This window comes from Stegodyphus dumicola, chromosome 8, assembly GCF_044657685.1.
Source record: "Stegodyphus dumicola isolate Sdum_Otavi_A_Nest chromosome 8, ASM4465768v1".
In the NCBI taxonomy this organism is placed as follows: Eukaryota; Metazoa; Arthropoda; class Arachnida; order Araneae; family Eresidae; genus Stegodyphus; species Stegodyphus dumicola.
Window position 1 is genome coordinate 168,810,226 of NC_140775.1, and position 19,331 is coordinate 168,829,556.

General features: G+C 31.5%; 2 protein-coding genes across 5 annotated transcripts in view; one reads left to right on the top strand and one right to left on the bottom strand.

Annotated features, from left to right (window-relative positions):
• LOC146996031 (uncharacterized) overlaps positions 1-19,331 on the top strand; it is a 114,561-nt gene that overhangs the window by 93,773 nt on the left and 1,457 nt on the right. The window lies entirely within an intron of this gene.
• mRNA-cap (RNA guanylyltransferase and 5'-phosphatase mRNA capping enzyme) overlaps positions 1-19,331 on the bottom strand; it is a 91,992-nt gene that overhangs the window by 14,055 nt on the left and 58,606 nt on the right. For all 3 annotated transcript variants that reach the window (XM_035354944.2, XM_035354945.2, XM_035354946.2), the window contains 3 exons: positions 17,165-17,236; positions 11,852-12,016; positions 9,063-9,134 (listed from right to left, as the gene is read on the bottom strand). In XM_035354944.2, coding sequence (XP_035210835.2) covers positions 9,063-9,134; positions 11,852-12,016; positions 17,165-17,236 — 309 coding nt within the window. The remainder of the gene's footprint in view (positions 1-9,062; positions 9,135-11,851; positions 12,017-17,164; positions 17,237-19,331) is intronic.

Below are 19,331 nucleotides of genomic sequence, written 5' to 3' on the forward strand. Positions count from 1 at the left end.
GCTAGTTTATGGCAACCCTAAATCTGCTTTGCGAGGAAGATATCTTACTGCGCCTGTTCGTAATAATATAATTAAAATAGTTGTTGAATCATTTGGATTTTTTATTTTCATCATATAATAAAAATTATGAAAGATTAACTAATGATGACTATATAAAGCAAAAATCATAACATTATGTCACATTCTACTACAGCATTTAGAAAATTTTTAAGTCCTACAATTTTAAACATCACATACAAGAAATGAACTTTAAAAATACAACGATGACAGACAATTATAATTTAATTGAAAATTAAATTACATAGAAGAAAGAAAGAACCAGACATAATATTTCAAGAATGAAGGAATATTAGTATTAAGGATTTTTAAACTTCATAAGAAAAAAGATTCATTTGATTCATGCCTATTGGCAAAAAAGAATTGCACATCAACCATACATAACAGTTACAGTTCTGAAAATCGAAAATTATTGGGATTAAGCAAGACACTGATGTTCTGTGTGACTTAAAGAGTACTTATACATAACTTAAAAGCTTAAACTGCATATTAAATTCAAAACATTGCAATGAGAATGTAGTTTTTAAAGATGTATGAAAATAGAGCTATGATCAAGGCACAAGAATTCTCACTGCTATATACATCACTCACATATATGCTAACTACCCTATACATTCCCATCTTCTACAATAAAAATTAACCATAATTCCCAAACACTCACTCCCTATAGGCCCACATCTTCTACAATAAATAATAACATCTTCATTAAAAGAAATCTATCCAGTAATAAAGAGAAATATATTATAATAAAATTAAAAGAAATAAAAACTTTCCAGATGGACAATATAAAAGATATGAAATTAAAAATATCCCTGTTCTGATTCACAAAAGAACTACCCAACAGAACTGCAAACCAGAAGTAGTGATGAACCAGACGTGAGGATGAATGAAATAAAATAAAGAAACAGATAAAATGGAACAATTGAAGGCATATTAACCTTTATTTACACAACATTCATATTTTAGTAATATCAAAAAGAAGAAATTATGAACTATGAGAAAACTATAATTTGATTCACACAACCAACCATTTGCTTACATGAAAAACAACTGATGATGGTTAAAGTAAGGGTGAATAACCTAAAAAGAAAACAGTACGTCAGGGTTCGTACACATTTTTGCACATGGAAATTAGTACTTTTAACAACCATTAATGAATAAAATCAGGAACCTATCAAAAATGGAACTGAATAATTCAATTAAAGATATCATCTATGCCTGAACTTCACTTTTGTAATACCATCCTAAGAATAAAACACATCTGTAAGTAGGATGCATTATATTAAACTTAATTTAATAAATTAATTATGAAACAAATTTGATAATAACATCAATTTTGTAAAATTTATCAAATAACATAAATATGTCATACTTACACTGCTCGACACTGAAAATGCAACACCAAGAAGGAGTGGTCAGAAATTTACACAAATTTTAGAGTAGACGCATGTCACTGAGTTATGTGAATGATGTGAAATGCGCAGCTCTCCGGTGCATGTGAAGTAATATATAAGGGAAGACATGTGAAGAATGGGCAATATTCGTGTCGTTATTTCTGCCAGATGAATTATCGAAGAAAGTTGGTTTTTGTCCCAAAGGATATGTGTAATAAGAGAGAATGCCAGGCCACCGTCAACAAAGGTACTTCCACCAGATAGACGATTTTACGAGGGACATGACGATCGAACCGAGAACGGCGGGTTGGTCCTTACGTCAAATTGCAGCTGATACCCACATGGATGCAAGTACAGTGCATCGGCTATGGCGAACATGGTTGGCAATGACAGTCGCCACATACATGTGTGGCATTGACATGGAGACAACTAATCCGGCAGTAACTGTGGAACGACCCACCACGCAACAATGTGGCATAATTGTTTGGGGCGTTATTGCCGACGATTCCAGGTCACCTCTAGTTCATATTCAGGGCACTATGATGGCCCAACGATACTTGGATAATGTGGCCAGTGGCAATCCCCTACCTTCAGGGGCTGCCTAATGCAATTTTTCAGCAGGATAATGCCTGACCACACAGTGCTTGCATCTGCCAACATGCTCTGCAAGGTATACAGATGCTTCCCTGGCCACCATACTCTCCTGACCTGTCACCAATCGAACATGTGTGGGATGTGATTGGACACGTTTGCAGACTCTGCCCCTGCTTTGTTCAGAAAATGAACTGTGGCAAATGGTTGAAAGGGAATGGAGAGCCATCCCTCAGGACACCATCCGCACTCTTATTGACTCTATGCCTAGACGTGTTTCTTCGTGCATCGCTGTCCGTGGTGGTCCTACATTCTGACTAATGAGCCGACGCCATTCTGACTAACAGGTATTCTGACTATCATTTTGAAATAAAGATCACTTATTGCTGCTTGCTCTGTCATTTTTCCAAATTCCATCACTTTCTGACCACTCCTTCTTGGTGTTGCATTTTCAATGTCGAGCAGTGTATAATAGTTGAGCATATTTTAAAGAATATTAGAGACATTTTATTTATTTTATATTAAGTTTTAAAAACCATCAGCTTCATCTTGATTTTTTTCTTTTATGTTTCATTTTGTCATGCACTACTTATTCAGTCTAGAGTTTTAATAAATGGCAGGCAGATTTTATGTCAAACAGCATAGGTTAAAATAAGAAATAAAATCATAATAAGCATGATATGTAACAGAAGACTGGCTGTTGCCACCGCTACTGCTTTAGAGAGAGACCAGCTAATCAAAACAGACCTGAACACCTCGTACTGGCATGGTTGGTAAATTTTGAACGTTAGTTAGGCTTTGCCTGTCTGACATTGTTAGTATTATAGCTTTGTATAGAGTTCCTAGAGTTGTAATAAATTTATATACATTAAGGTTCCAATAAGACTCTAAAGCAACACAGGTGATAAGTTGTTTTGTATTATTATAAGTCTCACAAGTTGTAAGCAATAAGTTTTACGTTAATTTTTACATTTTTGTATGGCATCTTGTGATGACAGTAAGGATCAAAGAAAGGCGATAACTTGCTTTAACATGCAGATATAATTTAACTATAGCATAATAAACCTATGAGGTTTCACTTGATGTGGTAAACTTTATGTAGTCCAAAACACCTGACAAACGTGAAGCAAATTATAGCCATGTCTGAAATTAACTACAGAGTAGGATAAAGGTTTAAATAAACTTTGTTATTTAAACAGAACTTAGAAGATAAACCGCACATTCTTATGCTAACAAAATCAACTAAAGCTCGTGGTGATGTAACTTAACAGGAAAAGTCAAATCCAAATTAAAAATGTGAGTCAAAGACTACTCAATTTATAAGTTGGCTCAGTAACTCATGTTGGCAGTGATAACACAAAGCCGAATAATTACAAATCATCAGAGTTGACAGGAACTAATGCAGCATGCAAGCGGAGGCAGGAAACATATCTGTCTTACAATCCAAAAACCTCAGTTTAAATACTATCTAATCAATTTGCATTCTGGTGAGGAAATGGAAAGGAGAGGTTATAGCAAAGGCTGAAATTATAAATAAATGGCTAATTTACATAATAATATATGTACATATCTTTGAAAAATAATTTTCTTTCTCTTTACATATTCAGTTTCACTCCTCAATAAATTTCCTCTTCATTTTAGAATTTTTGGATTTAATAAGAGATTTGTTTTTCTAAAAACTACATGTATTTGGAACGTATAGAAGAAGCTGCTAATTTTATTACTTTAGCAGCATGAACACTGAGAATAAATATGAAATGATATACATAGGGCCATTCCTAGCAGAGGGGCAACGCGTTAAAGTATGTGGGCACCGAAAATCAGGGGCAGCCTTTTATACAATTTGTCATATGTAAGTACTTAGTGAATATAAAATAAAAATTTTATTAATCATTGAACAGTTTTTATTTGTTTGTTTATTTTTTTTCCCAATTTTGGGGCGGCAATCCTAGGAAAGTACCTTGGCAGCCAATGCCCTAGAAATGACTCTGGATATACAATCAGGGACAATTACAGAGCAAGTGTGGCAGAAATTTTAGAATTTAGTGATACACAGAGCAACAAAATTTAGACATGGCAAACATTTTTAGAATTTAGGACAGCACTAGATAGCAGAATTCAGAAGCCACAGATATTACATCAGGTGGGAAAATGCCTAGAGCTAGTCCTGTGTACAAGGTGCGATTCAAAACTTTCAAGACTTACATCAGAACTATAAATTTATTGCACATTTAAGTACAGCAAACTAAAATTCTTTAAAATATGATCCTTTATCATCAACACAGTGCTGTCAGCGCATCTTCCACTGTTCATAGCCCTTCTGGAAGGCCTCGTGGGGTCATGCTGTCAAGGGCTCTCATCGAAGCCTGCTGGATGGCGTCGAATCTGTTCCCTTTTAGGCCTGTTTTGATTCGAGGGAAGAGGAAAAAATCACTTGGAGCCAAGTCAGGGCTGGAAGGTGGCTGCGGCAGTACTGAACTTGTCACGTTGAACTCAACCAAAACTTCAGTGGCGGTGCGCAATGTGTGAGCGGGCACGTTGTCATGGTGGAGAATCCAATTGCCCTTGATTGCCTGACAGACTCGATCCCCCAAGCGGCGGAGCACTCCAGCGTAAAAGTCACCTGTGACAGTCTGTCCACGAGCAACAAACTCCTTGTGAATCACTCCTTTACCATAAAAAAAAAAAAAGCATGCATTTCACATGCGACTTGCTCATGCAAGCTTTTTTGGGCTTCCGCGAGGAAGCAGTGTGCCATTCTGAGCTTCGATGCTTCAAGTTAGGATCGTACTCGTAGACCCAGCTCTCATCACCAATAATCACTTTCTCCAGTTTGGATCAACATTCAACTGTTGGAGCATTTCCTGGCAAACAGTCATGTGCCATTTCTTTTGATCCACCGACCAAACTTTTGGCACCAGTTTGGCACACACTTTTCGCATCATCAAATTCTCCATCACAATCCTCCACACCATACTCTGACTGAGTCCCAGCTCATCCGCAATTAATCTAGTACTAAGACGACAGTCATTGTTTACAAGTTCCCACACTCTCTGCACATTTTGAACCGTTCAAATTGATGATGACCTCCCAGAGCGGTCGTCGTCTTCAACATTCCCACGACCATCTTTGAAATGTTTGTACCACATGAAAACCATTGCATGGGACACGACTTCTTACTTATAGGCCTCTTGAATCATACCGAGAGTCTATGTGGCAGTTTTGTTCAGTCGCACACAAAACTTAATCGCATAATGTTGCTCCAATTGCTGCTCCATTTTCGCCTCTCCCACTTTTCGACCGAGGTCAATGACATGCACTCATGCTGCAAGCGATGCGCACTCTCCAGGGTTCCAGAGGCAACTGCCGCAGCATCAGATCGTTCCCTGAGACCCCTATCACCTAGCGGAAATGGTCCGCGTGCGCTCTCCTACTCAGAAACGAACCAGTCTTGAAACTTCTGATTCACACCCTGTATGATGCATTGAGCTATATAAGATGAAACTTTTAAATTGTCAGTTTTCAATTTCTTTACTAATCGAAAAAATTTCTTTCTGCAGATGTTTATCCATGTGACAAGATTAGAAGTATTTTTGATATTTTACCTGCTTGAGTCTAGTGAAAAGAAGGAGTAAATAGAGGGAAGATAAACATGTTAAGAGAAAGACTTTTAGAATCAGAAGCAGAAAATTCAAATAATTATGTTTTGATTATTCTTCGAAAAATTTTCTAAAAAGTAAGAAATTCATCACAAACTTCCTGTTAAATACATCCATTAAGTGTTAATACCATGAAAACAGTTTTCATTTTGTCACATTTTTCTGGAATATTAGATCTATAAATCTTGCCTTCAAATCTTTCTAAACTTTCCAAGGTGCAATCTCTAAAATCCGAAAGAAAAATTATCCCTACCATTTCCGTAATGGCAAAAAGCCAGTAATATTTAAAAAAAAAAAATTCTGAGAAAAGTGCAAAATTAATTTTATAGAGAAAACTGATGCACATTTTGAGAATTCTGAATATTCTGAGACAATTACATGGGGAAAAACTTTAACCATGAAAAAATAAGGAATATCACTTAATAATACAACAAGGAAAAATGAAAATAAAAATTTTAATGTTATTTCTAAAATAATTTTAATATATTACCATTACTTTAATGAAATTTATCAATGTTATAATATTTTTAAAAAATTGTCGAAAAATTCCCAAATGTCAGAATTAAAAGATTTTGTATACAAATTAATCTTAAAATTACCAACATGTTGATTAAGTCTCTAAATTTAGAGCCATTTAATAAAAGAATTCACATCCCTAAACGAGAAAGGTTGTTTAAGAGAAGAAAGAAAGAATTTCAAAATGCTTATGCTTCACTTCTTGCCCAGAAACTCGAGTATTGCACCGTTAACATTAGAAACAGGAACAAATTCAAACAATAATCTTTAAAATACATATTTGTCAGTGAATTGGCAAAAATATTCCTCCAAAATGCTAATTCATACTCAAAATGGCAGTCGTAAAAAGAGATAGAAATTTCAGAAGATTAGGTTTTTGAATTTAAGGACCTTCTGCAGCAAAAATCGATTGCAAAAAACCTAAAGACTCTTAAGGACTGCATAAATCCTGTACAAAAGTAGGGTTATTTTTGACATACAGTACAAAGTCATAGATCCAGATTTCCAATATCCAGAATGATTTAAAATCTGGACCTCAAAGCCACCAACAACCGTTTTTTTGTTTTGTTACTTTTGTATGCTTTATGCACAGGCATTTGATTTTTCTCACCATAATAAAACATGTGGAGAGTCCCTATTCTTAATTCACTTTGCCACTATATAAAATACCTTGTTACTGAAGAAACAATCATTTTAGAATAAATTTGTGTGATCGATAATTTCACTCCGTAGCTGCGTATTTGCTTGGCATAAATCTCAAACCAAAACATTCTACATAGAAACATCGTTCACAAAAAAAACACATTTTACACCAACTAGTATTTTATATCCCGAAGTCAACATGGCAAATCATTATTTATTATATTTGGCTTTCAACGCATGACAACTTGTGTAATCACTCATGCAGTGATGTGTAAACAATTTTTAATTGAATAACAAAGAGTATGGTAATCTTTTCTGTTGACATTACATTACCCCTGGTGATGATTACAGATTTAAGCTAAATGCACTAAGAAAGTTGATGAGGTAAAATTTTTAAAAAAATTCTTCCCGTATGCTAAAAATAGATTTTATTAATGATACTCATAGGCCAAAAGATTACATTTAGTGCTATTTAAATTAAGAACAACTGATCTGTTATTCACATAAACCCAGATCCAGCGCCAGAGCTCGTATAGCCGCACCGGGAGACAGAATTTATGGAAGACAAAAATTTTGGAATTTAGAGAATCAGACGGTAAGATGTAAAGCACCTACCCTTGATTAGCCATATGTATACATGGAAATTTATATATTCAGGACTACGATACGCCTAACAAACGTAAGTATAATAAATAAATACTATTCAGGCTTAATTATCTCAGCGTGCGATAGAAGCAAGACAAAATTTAGTGAAACAGTTCCTTCAGTCGCCAATGTGATGATAGCTGATACTGAAGCTGCTGAACAGTTTGCAAATGAATTTATTAAATTCACTAATGATGAAAAGCTGGTGTCAAAGATTTCAAAGCGAAACTAAAAATTTTAGCATGCGCAAATGCTACAGCAATGCACAAGTGTAAGCCTTTCGCAATCGGAAAAATTATATGACTTCAAGCATTTAAAGGGGTAAAGATTTTTTCTGTTTTATATCGGGAAAATAAAACAGCATGGATGACACAAGCATTAAAGAATGATTGCTTTGAAAATCATTTCATGCCCGAGGCTCGGAAATATTTGAATTTGTTGGTTTACCTGATGATGCAAAAATTTTGCCGATTGTAGCACACGGCTCATACTTAAAAAAGTTTTAGCGAAAGATTATGTATCCGCACTACTTTTTCCTCCAAATCGAATGCCCATTATTAAGTTTACAAATATTGGAATAGTGCACAAGCTGCAAAATGCAAATATAAAGTAGCATTTTTAGATGCCATGTTAAATTTCTTGAATAATGGCAAGACTATTCAAGAATTTTTGAAATATTTTAGCATAAAATCTGTTGTGTGGAGCATTGCAAGACAGTAGGAGAATGTGTCTCCAGATACTTTAAAAAATGGTTGGGAAAATTTACTGGCCAGCTATCATATTTTATGGTAAGGCTGGTGAAGACGATAGCTGCGAATTTGAAGGTTTTCGAATATTGCAAATAAAAATGTGAAATTTTCCAATCAATGGATTTTGTACAGAAATGTGAAGAAGTGGTAATAAATGAAGATGACATAACTGAAGTTTTTCATTGTGATAACTATGCCGCAGTCATCAATCAATCAATCAACGGATGGCAAAATCTATAGTTTGGTCCTAGATCCGGAAAATACCAGTACCAGTAGTGAAGAAAGTGACAGAGAGATTATTGAAAACGAAAAAAATTCCAAATGGCAAGTTAGTCGGAATTCTCAACACAGCAATCATAGGACCTTGAATAAGAAATTAGATCTATCTATAGAATTAAAGAGAAAGTATTAGTACAAAAAACAAAGCAACTTAAACAGCTTACACTGAATAAATGTTTAATAAAATAAATAAACATTAAGTATAATAAAGTAAATAAATATTATTTTTTTTGTACAATTTGATACCCTTTAGATCATAAATGCTTCATTATTTCATAAATCAACAATTCATATTTTTAATTTTATAATTTTTACATGTCATCTGAGGAGATTTAAACTGATGATCTAATATCCGGAAAAATCCCAAATCTGAAATCGCTGAAATCCTGATCTCAAACTTTGTACTATATTAATGTTTAGTTATATTTAATCTGAGATTATTATCTAAAAGCTTTCTCATAGCTATTATTTTTCTTTTCTCCCTATTAAAAGTATATACACATACAGAATATACATAAAGGACTTCTTACATCAGGCACAGGTTGAAAAATCAGACCATCAACTTCATGAGACATATCTTTTTTAAATTTCTCTCCTAGAATCTGTAATAAAATTAAATATATATTAGCAATTATTTAAATTCTATCTATTTAAATAATTTAAGTTCCAAACTCAAGTTTTAAAATATGTTTAAACCAATTTCATTTTTAAACAATAAACAATATGCAAATTTAAAACTAGGCAATTTTAAGCCCCAAGTTAGCACTGATTTTAGCTTTAAAACAGAAAAGTTTTAAGAATTTTGAGAGAATCTTAAAAAAAATCTTTTCTATAAATGTAAAATAATGTTGTTGTTCAGTCATACAGAATCCCCTGCCAAATCAATGCTTATTAAAATCTCTAAAATGTATATAATATACAACTGGATAAACCAGAAGATAAGTAAAATATATAAGTTATTAAAGAAGGTCACAAAAATGTTCCTAACATAATTTTTCATATGAACATTTTCTGGGAGAAAAATATATGTTTAATAACTGTAAAATTAAGCAACTTTTCAGCATTTACTAAACAAGAGGTGAAGATAGTTGAAATCTAAGGGACAACATGGTTACTCTTCGATAAAAGTAAAAATTAGTCTATGTACGTAAAATATTTTGGATACCAGAAAATGAAATATATGATTATTAAAAATGATTTGTTTGATAGATTATTTTTACTCCCCCCTCCAATAAAAAAAAATTCCAACAGCACCATTAGTGAAGAAACAGCTTACATCAAAATGAATTCTTCTTTATTCCATAGTTTAACCTTCACACAAATATACCTTTAACCTTCACACAAATATACCTTTTCAACTGACTAGCAAAAAGAAACTTAATACTAGAAATTTTGGGCATGTTCAGCAGAGAAATTTCACTATAAGATTAAAGACTACATTAAATAACAGAATGAATTCTTTAATAGTGAGGTAATAATAATTAGGAATTCTTTCAGAACAGACTTAGTACAGCTAAAATGACCTTCTGCAAATACACACATCAGTGGCTAAGACAAAAAGACAAATCATATTTGAAAATATGATACATATTTTCAAACCATGCAGCTTATTTTTTAAAAAGCAAATAAACTAAAATATTAAAATTATAATAGCTACAATTTGTGTGTATTAATGCACTGAAAGGATATATAAATATCAAAATTATACAGACAAACTCCCTTTTTGATATTAACAACATGTAAATAGAGTTACATGGAAAATTCACAAAACTCAGAGTGAATCTAATGAGAATGTTTAGATAAGGATTCAATATTTGCAATTTTTTTAGGCCTCTCACATACAGATTTCTCAGTATTTAATTCTATGTTATCATTAATATATGATAATCTTGTTACTGGCAACATGTTTTACTACTGAATTTGTGTGAATGGCAACAATATTATTCATTTACATTTTATGTTTATTCTTTTGATATGGAATAGTTTTCTTAGCCACATTGTGTTGCAGGCACTTTTCTGTTATAAAAATATTTCATGTTTTTAGAACATTATTATTTTATTATTATTTATTATTCTTATATCTTACATATCCCCCTTTCAAAGAAAGGTTGGGAGAGCATGATTGAAGAAAAAGCATTAGTATATTAGGGAAGAAAAAGTTTGCCATATGAGGGAAGACAAGAGGAAGCATCAAGAACATAGCCTGTAGGTTTTCCTGTGCCCCATCATTGTTCATGACCCTTCTCACATACAGATTATGAAATACTTAAATATATAATTTAAAACTATTACAATAACAATATAATTTCTAAATGAAACTAAACAAATTAACATAACTATAATTTTTAAAGTCCTCAAGTTGTTAAAAAGTCCAATGTAAATTTTTGTAGTCTCTTGACGAAAATAGTTCCACAAAGTAAATGTTCAAATATTTTTACAAAGTAAACAAATGTTCAACAAAAGTTGTTCAAATTTTTGTTAATGAAAATATTTCCATTATAATACAGATTGATCTATGAAATTTTATGTGGAAATATAATACTCAATTTATGATTAATTGAATAAGAAGTTCTTATTGTGGATACACATATTTAATAAAATAGAAATTTTAATACAAAAACATAGTAATATAATGCAATAATATTTTGATGATTAATTGGCATGTATGTCCTCTTCAACAAAACCAGTGTACTAGCTTGCTGATGGTTGAGGGATGCTTAAGTACATTATATCAAAAAACCTTGATTCCTTAGTATAAGGTAACTGTTTTTGAACAACATTATTTTTTTTTAATGTTTATTCTTTTGATATGGAATACTTTTCTTAGCTGCACTGTGCTGCAGGCACTTTTTTGTTATATAATATTTCATATTTTTAGAACATGAATAAAGTTTGTCTACAAAGCTTACTCCTTTTAGTTCAAGGTGACTAGAGAGCATAAAAATAAGATAATCCATCATACATAATAAAATGAAATACATAAAAATTTCGCCTTCCCCCCAAAAAAGGACTCTTTCCCAAAGACCCCCCCCCAAAAAAGGACATATTTTACTTGAAAATATAACAGAAATAGCTGAGTTTTATTAGAAGTGACCATAATCCATCTTAATTAGATAAATTAATTACGTGCATGATAATTAAAATACATTTTTTATTCATTTCAGAAAGTGAATTAAAAAAGCTTTACTAGAGAGTTTTATCAGTGTTTACAGACAATTGATTATACTTACTGACTTTTTTCCAGGTTGCCATTTTAGATATTATTAAAGTACATTAATAAGTAACTCAGTAAAATAAATAATAAGTTTGCCCTAATTACCTGTCTTGCTGAGGTAATATCCCAGAAATCTTTTGCTCTCACGCTGAAAGGTTCTTTCATACGATCAATTCTTCCTTCAGTCATTGCTTGCCTGCGTGGATAGATGATCTCTTTATTAATGCACAGCAATCGTCGATCAAAGTCTGTTTTCCCAACATCAATACCCTAAAAAGGTATACAATAAAACTGCAGTTTTAGGACTAAATTTTTACAAATTATTTATCAAAACCCCCAAAATGTTTTTTTCCCCTTGTGAAGGGCATTAATTATGAAAAAGCTAATTTCTGAATTAAAAGAAACTTGAAAAATATAGCAAATAATAACAATAAAGTTTTTAACTATACTCTTAACACATCATATGAAATTTTGTTAAAGGCTTTTAAATTTTATAATGCAGCATTATACGAATAAAATTTTTTCTTCGTTATGGCCAGAAGGAATATTTTTTATGAAAATTTTCTTTTCTGCTTTACTTCTTAAATTATTATTGATATGTGAACAAGATTCTGAAGATTATATACTACACGGAGGGGTATTATGTAAATCTGATGCATGTCTTAACTAAAATTCATATTATCCTTTAAAACTGTTATCACAAAACTACATAAATCTAGATGTTCTTCTTTGCACCATCTTTTATTTAATCAGGAGCTGTCTGTCTATAAGATTTTTAAATTGAAATTTGTATCATCTTTTACACCTTTCTACAATTACATCACCTATTGTAAACAGCAAACATAGCTACACGATGAGATGTTTCAAATTATACTTATTCCCTGGTACATGAACCTTTTCCTTCACTAACTTCTTCTAAGCCACAATAACAAACATATGCCATAAAATGTATGAAAGTATCATATTATCCTACACTAGCTGACCAAAATATGAAAGACATAATAATTATCTATGCCATGAAATCTAAGGATTTCATTAATTACAGTCCTAATAATGAATTGCTTCAAAGTAGGAAACCTTTAGGAGTTATAATGTTAGCTGAAGCATTATTCTTTCAGTTTTTAATTAATGTTTCCTTTTTTTTAATTTTATTACAAAGGTCCTTGCTGATAAAGCATGCCAAACATGATGATAACAGCACAACAAAAGAATGAAAACCTGCAGATTAATCTTGTATATTAAAAATTTATCACTAATTTAGCAATGCTTTAAAGCAAGGATGTCAAACTCGCGGCCCACAACAAATATTTTTGCGGCCCAGCCAATATATCGGCAAATAATAATATACAGTGTTTCAAAAACAGTGATGGGACACTTGTGCTTTACAAAAGGAAACTGCAATAAAATAAATTTAAAAAACATGTAAAATTTTTTGTGGGTGTGTTTCATACTTAAATTTAGTAACAATTATTACATAACATACATTTTCTCAAAATATTAAAATATTAATTTAATAAAAATACAATTGTTTAGAACGGAGCAGAAAATGGCTCACTTAAGTGATGGGACACTACGTACTATGCAACAAAAATCGTCTGAAGTAAGCAATAAAAATATCTTTTGGGTTATTTATTTTTACTCAAAAGCAATTGCTATAATTTATAAAATCGTCTGCAGTATTTCTCTCCAGTTTATTTTGGAATTTTTGTGTTTTTTAGCTCTGTGCAGCTATGAAAACGAAAAGAAACTTTGCCTGGAATTCGAAAATTAGTTATTAATTTGCATATTGAACATGGAAAATCTATTAGAGAAACTACTGAAACAGTTAACTTCAGTCATTCAACAGTTTTCAATATCATTAAATGATATAAAAAGAATCATATGATTCAGGATAAAAGAAGACCTGGCCGACCATCAAAGCTATCCAATGGAATAAAGCGAATTATCGTTCGAAATATTTAAAAAAAATCCAAGAATGAGTGCTCCTAAAGTTGCTGCTGATTTACCAGCATTATATGGAGTAATTGTTAATTCTGGGACTATTAGAAGAGTAATTCGATCTACTGGATATCACGGTAGAGCAGCCAGGAAAAAATTCTTCGTAAGTGAAAAGAATAGAAAACTCAGACTGGCTTTCACAAAATCCAACATAAATAAGAATTCTGATTGCTGGAATGAAGTTATATTTGCTGATGAGAGTAAATTTAATATATTTGGTTCTGACGGTAGAATCTTGGTGTGCAGAAAACCCAGGGAAGAATTTCGCAAACAGAACTTGGTGCCAACAGTAAAACATGGTGGATGAGGAGTTATGGTATGGGGGTGTATGTCGTCCGCTGGAGTTGGTAAGCTTGTTTTTATTGACAGTATAATGGATCAGTACAAGTATATTGACATTTTAAATCAAAATTTGAAATCTTCAGCACGAAAATTGAACCTTCATAACCATTTTAAATTCTACCAGGACAATGACCCCAAGCACAGTGCTTTGAACGTTAGACTCTGGCTGCTGTCCTGAAATAATAAAAACACCCTCACAATCTCCACAATTAAATCCCATAGAGAATATTTGGCAAGAATCGGAATCAAGAATTCGCAAACACACCATTTCTTCAAAACAACAATTAAAATCGGTGCTTCAAGAAGAATGGGGTAAAATTACTCCAGAAATCACAAAAAAATTAGTCGAATCCATCCCAAGAAGATTAAATCATGTTTTAAAAGTAAAAGGAAATCCAACAAAATATTAAAACCTTTTAAAAAGTAAAATTTTTGGATAAATATTTGATGGAAAAGTAAGTGTCCCATCACTTATGTGAGCCATTTTCTGCTCCGTTCTAAACAATTGTATTTTTTATTAAATTAATATTTTAATATTTTGAGAAAATGTATGTTATGTAATAATTGTTACTAAATTTAAGTATGAAACGCACCCACAAAAAAGTTTACATGTTTTTTAAATTTATTTTATTGCAGTTTCCTTTTGTAAAGCACAAGTGTCCCATCACTTTTTTGAGACTATAATAATAAAATAACATATCGAAGAAAAAAAATGAAATGTTTACTGCTAAGTAATTAACGATAATTTATTCAGTGTTGTTAGATTACTCACAGCGAGCTGACACACACACTACTTAAATTACAAATGCGTGTGAGTAGCTTGCGTTCAGCTACCTTCGGCTTTTGGGGGACACGTGCACTCAGAACTTGTACACATCCCCTGATAGCCGAATGTGGCGGAACTCATGGTCTCAGTTTTCCAATCATAGTTTTGTTCATTGTTTTATTGACTCAGTACCCATCCATATGCAAATGGAGGTGATCGAGATTCAATGCAACTCAAATTTGAAAGCAAAATTCATTGAAGTGGGCGTGCCTGAATTTTACAAATATTTACCAGCCAAGTTTGAAAATACTCGAAAATTCGCATATGAAATTATTTCCATGTTTGGTAGCACTTATCAGTGCAAGCAGTTATTTTCAGTCATGAAAGGTAATAAGTCTCATATTAGAAACCGTATTAATGATGCTCACCTTGGGTCAGTGTTGAAAGATATCACTGCAAACAAAATTTCTCCCGAAATAGGAAAGATAATAGCAGAGAAGAGATGTCAAGTATCAGGACATACACATTAAATTTTTCTTGCTCTTTTCTATATAAATATATATATATGTTTATTATTGTATTATTCGAAATAAATCTACGTTTCTATGGATATTGATATTTTTCTTTTTCTTTTTTTTTTGCGGCCCGCCTAAAGTTAAACCTTGTTTGTTTGGCCCAAGTGTACCTATGAGTTTGACATCCCTGCTTTAAAGTAAATTTTACCCCGTGTTTAACATGAACAGTAATAGCATAGCCTCCTGTTTGTCTAAAAAGGCACTTCAGTCCTCAAAATGCAGCTTTCAGTAACTGCCACAGGGACTATACACCCACATAAGAAAATTAATGACAAGATTTCTCAAATCACTGATTTGATCATGCTTTTCATTAGGATCCTGATTATTAATTGATCTGAGAGTTTCTTTAAGTGAAACAAACAATGCTAACCACTAATAACATATATCTACAGAAGCAGAATATTATTCAAATTTAATTTGGGTTATGCAATTTCAGATAACATTTCTGAAGAGAGGGGTAATCCATGATTAGTTTTGTTTTCCTAAGCTACTTTTTGCACATGTACATATATATATATATATATTGATAATTTCATTCTGGAATACACAAAGAATATAAACTTTTAAAGTTACTTTTATGCAAATTTCACAAAGGAAATAATATTATATAATTTTTAAAAAGTTTAATTTTTAAGATAGGTTCAGGTAGGCAGCACTCAGTAACTTTTAAATGGCTTCCAAAAAAGAGCTATTTCTCATGAAGTATCACTAGTATCATCAATGGCTATCAAAAATTCTCTTCACAAGTAATACTTGCTTCTTATTAATTACTGAAATTTTTGCCACTTCAATTTTTGGTAATTTATTTCTTCTTAAAGAAATACATTTCATTTATACAATCCATGACTGAAAATCAGTATCATCTCAAGAACAAAGATTTCACAGCTCACAATTCTGCACACACATACAATATTTGCTAGCATACTTTCCTCCTTTCTTGACTAATTTGATCATAGTAAAATCAAAAGAGAAACACTATATAAATAATTTAATTTCTGAAGGAAAGGGTTACAGTAAAAACATAACAATTGAAAAGACTTCATTGGATAAACCACCAGTAACCATGACAATATTATTTACTTAAAAGAACTGCTTCCCTGTGTTTTGAATCTCAGCTGTTCTTATTGCTGTCACAGCTATTTTCTAAGACTCAATGCTGCTACAACTGCTATCTGTGTTGTCTGCTACAGCTTACAGGTTGTTGTCAACATCACTGTTGTTACTGTCTTCATCACTGTTCAGTCTTCAGTCCAATGATTTTCAAGAACTATGAACAGCATTAGATATTCCTATTTTTTAAAGCTCTTCATAATAAATATTTCATTACTCAGAGCCTATGCATCCAAAATCCCCAAGTAAATCAGTTAGTTAAGACAAAAACAACCACTATGTGAACGAATTTATTATAAAATTTAGGGGACCTCGCTTACTTAATGTTTTGAGGAAAAAGAAAATTATGTAACTATTTAAAAAGTTTTCAGAACCTCACTCTAAAAAAGATAAGAGAAAATACGCAAGTAAATACATTTCTCTCTAATCAATTTTTGACATTACAGAATACATATTTATTTTTGAAAAGAAGAAAAGACTGGTTTTCAGGCTTATTGATTCAATTTAGTTTTACTTCGCAGGGTTGATTTAGGATTTTAGTTCAGTAAAGTTCAGTTGAACAATGTTTTAACGTACATATTTTTCAATATAAAGTAGTTTTGTTACAGGTAATTTATTAGAACTAACCTCGAACTTCACAATGTCATATGCAAGGTATCTTGGAACATCATGCCCATCAACTTTATCAATTATCATTTCCTAAATAAGAAAATTAAAATTAAAAAACAGCAGTTCAAAATTAATGCATTAACACTATGTAAATAGTAAGTCTTATCTTATTAATTAAGAGAAACATATATAACGGAAAACAATGTCTGATGTACTTGAAACCTAATCATAGACAACAACCTTGAAATATGAAAAAATGGGAGATTCTCAGAAGCTTTGGTGCTGTGCATCAATATAATTTCTAAACTGACTTAAATTTACTTTAAAATACATGATTGAGGTTTCTGAACTATTTATTTAGTGATTCTGATTTGGATTATATTAATATTAAATGTACAATATAATTTCTAAAAAAACTTCAAACTGACTTAAATTCACTTTAAAATATATGATTCAGGTTATTGAACTATTTATATAGTGAATCTGATATAAATTATACTAATATTGAATGTTCTAATTTTATGTTTTTGTGCTAATTTTATTTCAGTTTGTAATTTTCTTAACCTTTTATGCTGACAAAACCCAGCACAAAGCCTTTATTTACAAAGGCACTTTTTGAACGTCATGAAAATAAAATTAATAATTAATATGAATACTATTGTATGGATACGTTAATCAATGTATTTATAAATGTAAAAGAAAATTAGTTTTACATCAATAGATGGGGGTTACTTTTCAGTTAAAAAGAATGCTAGTTGTAAAAAATATGAACAAGTGCATCACTGAGAATAAGCAGGAATAATGAACATCAATCTAGTGATTTTCCATCAGAGATTTTTGGGTTATGTTGAAGTGCTGAATTTTTCTATCAATATAGAGTACTTGATTTAGCATGTACTAAATATTCTAAACAACTGCTAAATTCTTTCAAGATATCATGCATGCTTATGAAAGACTTAGTTCAGAAAACTACAAAATAAAATTGCAATTTAGTGCTACTGAAGCATCAAATGGCACTGCAGCAGAAAACTGTGCCACAGTAAAGAAAGATTTATAGAGTGGATACTGGTTCGAAAGTTCACGCATTCCTTTCCTAATAGGTATTTAGTTTATGTACTTATGATATCAAGAGGTTACATGGCTAAATCATAGCAAAGTACTTTAAAGTAAGTTTATCCATTTCATTAAAGATAAATCTTTGTGGAGGACTTTTAAAGGAAAATTTATTTATGCTTATGTTAGACATGGAGAAAATAGTAAAATTCTCATGCATCCAATCCAATTCAAAGGATATGAACCCTTACCAAATTGCCAGTGATCAATGGTCTTATCACACAAATACTGATGACAGTAACTGAGAATGAATCAGTGCATAGTTGTTAACTGGAATTATTATATGCTTTTTTATCTCCAAATTTCTGCATTTATTACATTTATTTTAAATTTCATAAAGCCACCCTTTTTTTCATGAAGATATGTACATCTTTAGAGTTGTCATTCCTGCTCTTACAAGATTTTGCCCAACATTTACATTTAGTTCCACACAATACCCCAATAACTAAAAAAATAATTTTTTTAACCTTTTATCAGGAAGATAAAGTACTAAAAATTAACTTCTGTCAGAAATTTCAAGTGCCAGAAAATATTATATGGTTACAATTACATTTCCTTCAATGAGAGTATTATTTACTAATAAAACCAAACAAACAGCAGCGAAATATACTTTGCACAGAATCTCATGAGAATAATCCTCAGGGACAATATTGATAAGCATGTTCATTCTGTTACATAAATTAAATGCTTAAGCATAAGACACTTCTTCAAAATTTTTATTTTAATGAGATTAAATTAACATATTTTATGATTAGTAAACACATACCTGGAAAAGTTACTCTATGTAAGAGTATTGAAGAGAAAATCAAATGTAGAAAGTTTTTATTGATCTTTCTTTTAAAGCACTACATGTATATTTTATTACTTATTACTATTCGGTGCACCTGAATAAGTAATTTATGGCTTTGTAACTTCCCCCATACTTTAAAAATCAGATAACTGAAATGGCTGTTTTGTGGGGACAAAATGCTTAGCACGAAAGCACAGAATTTATGGGCAGAAATTTTTTAGACTTTACAGTGCAACAATCAGAAAAATTCAAAGACGGCACATTTCTAGAATTTAGGGAAGA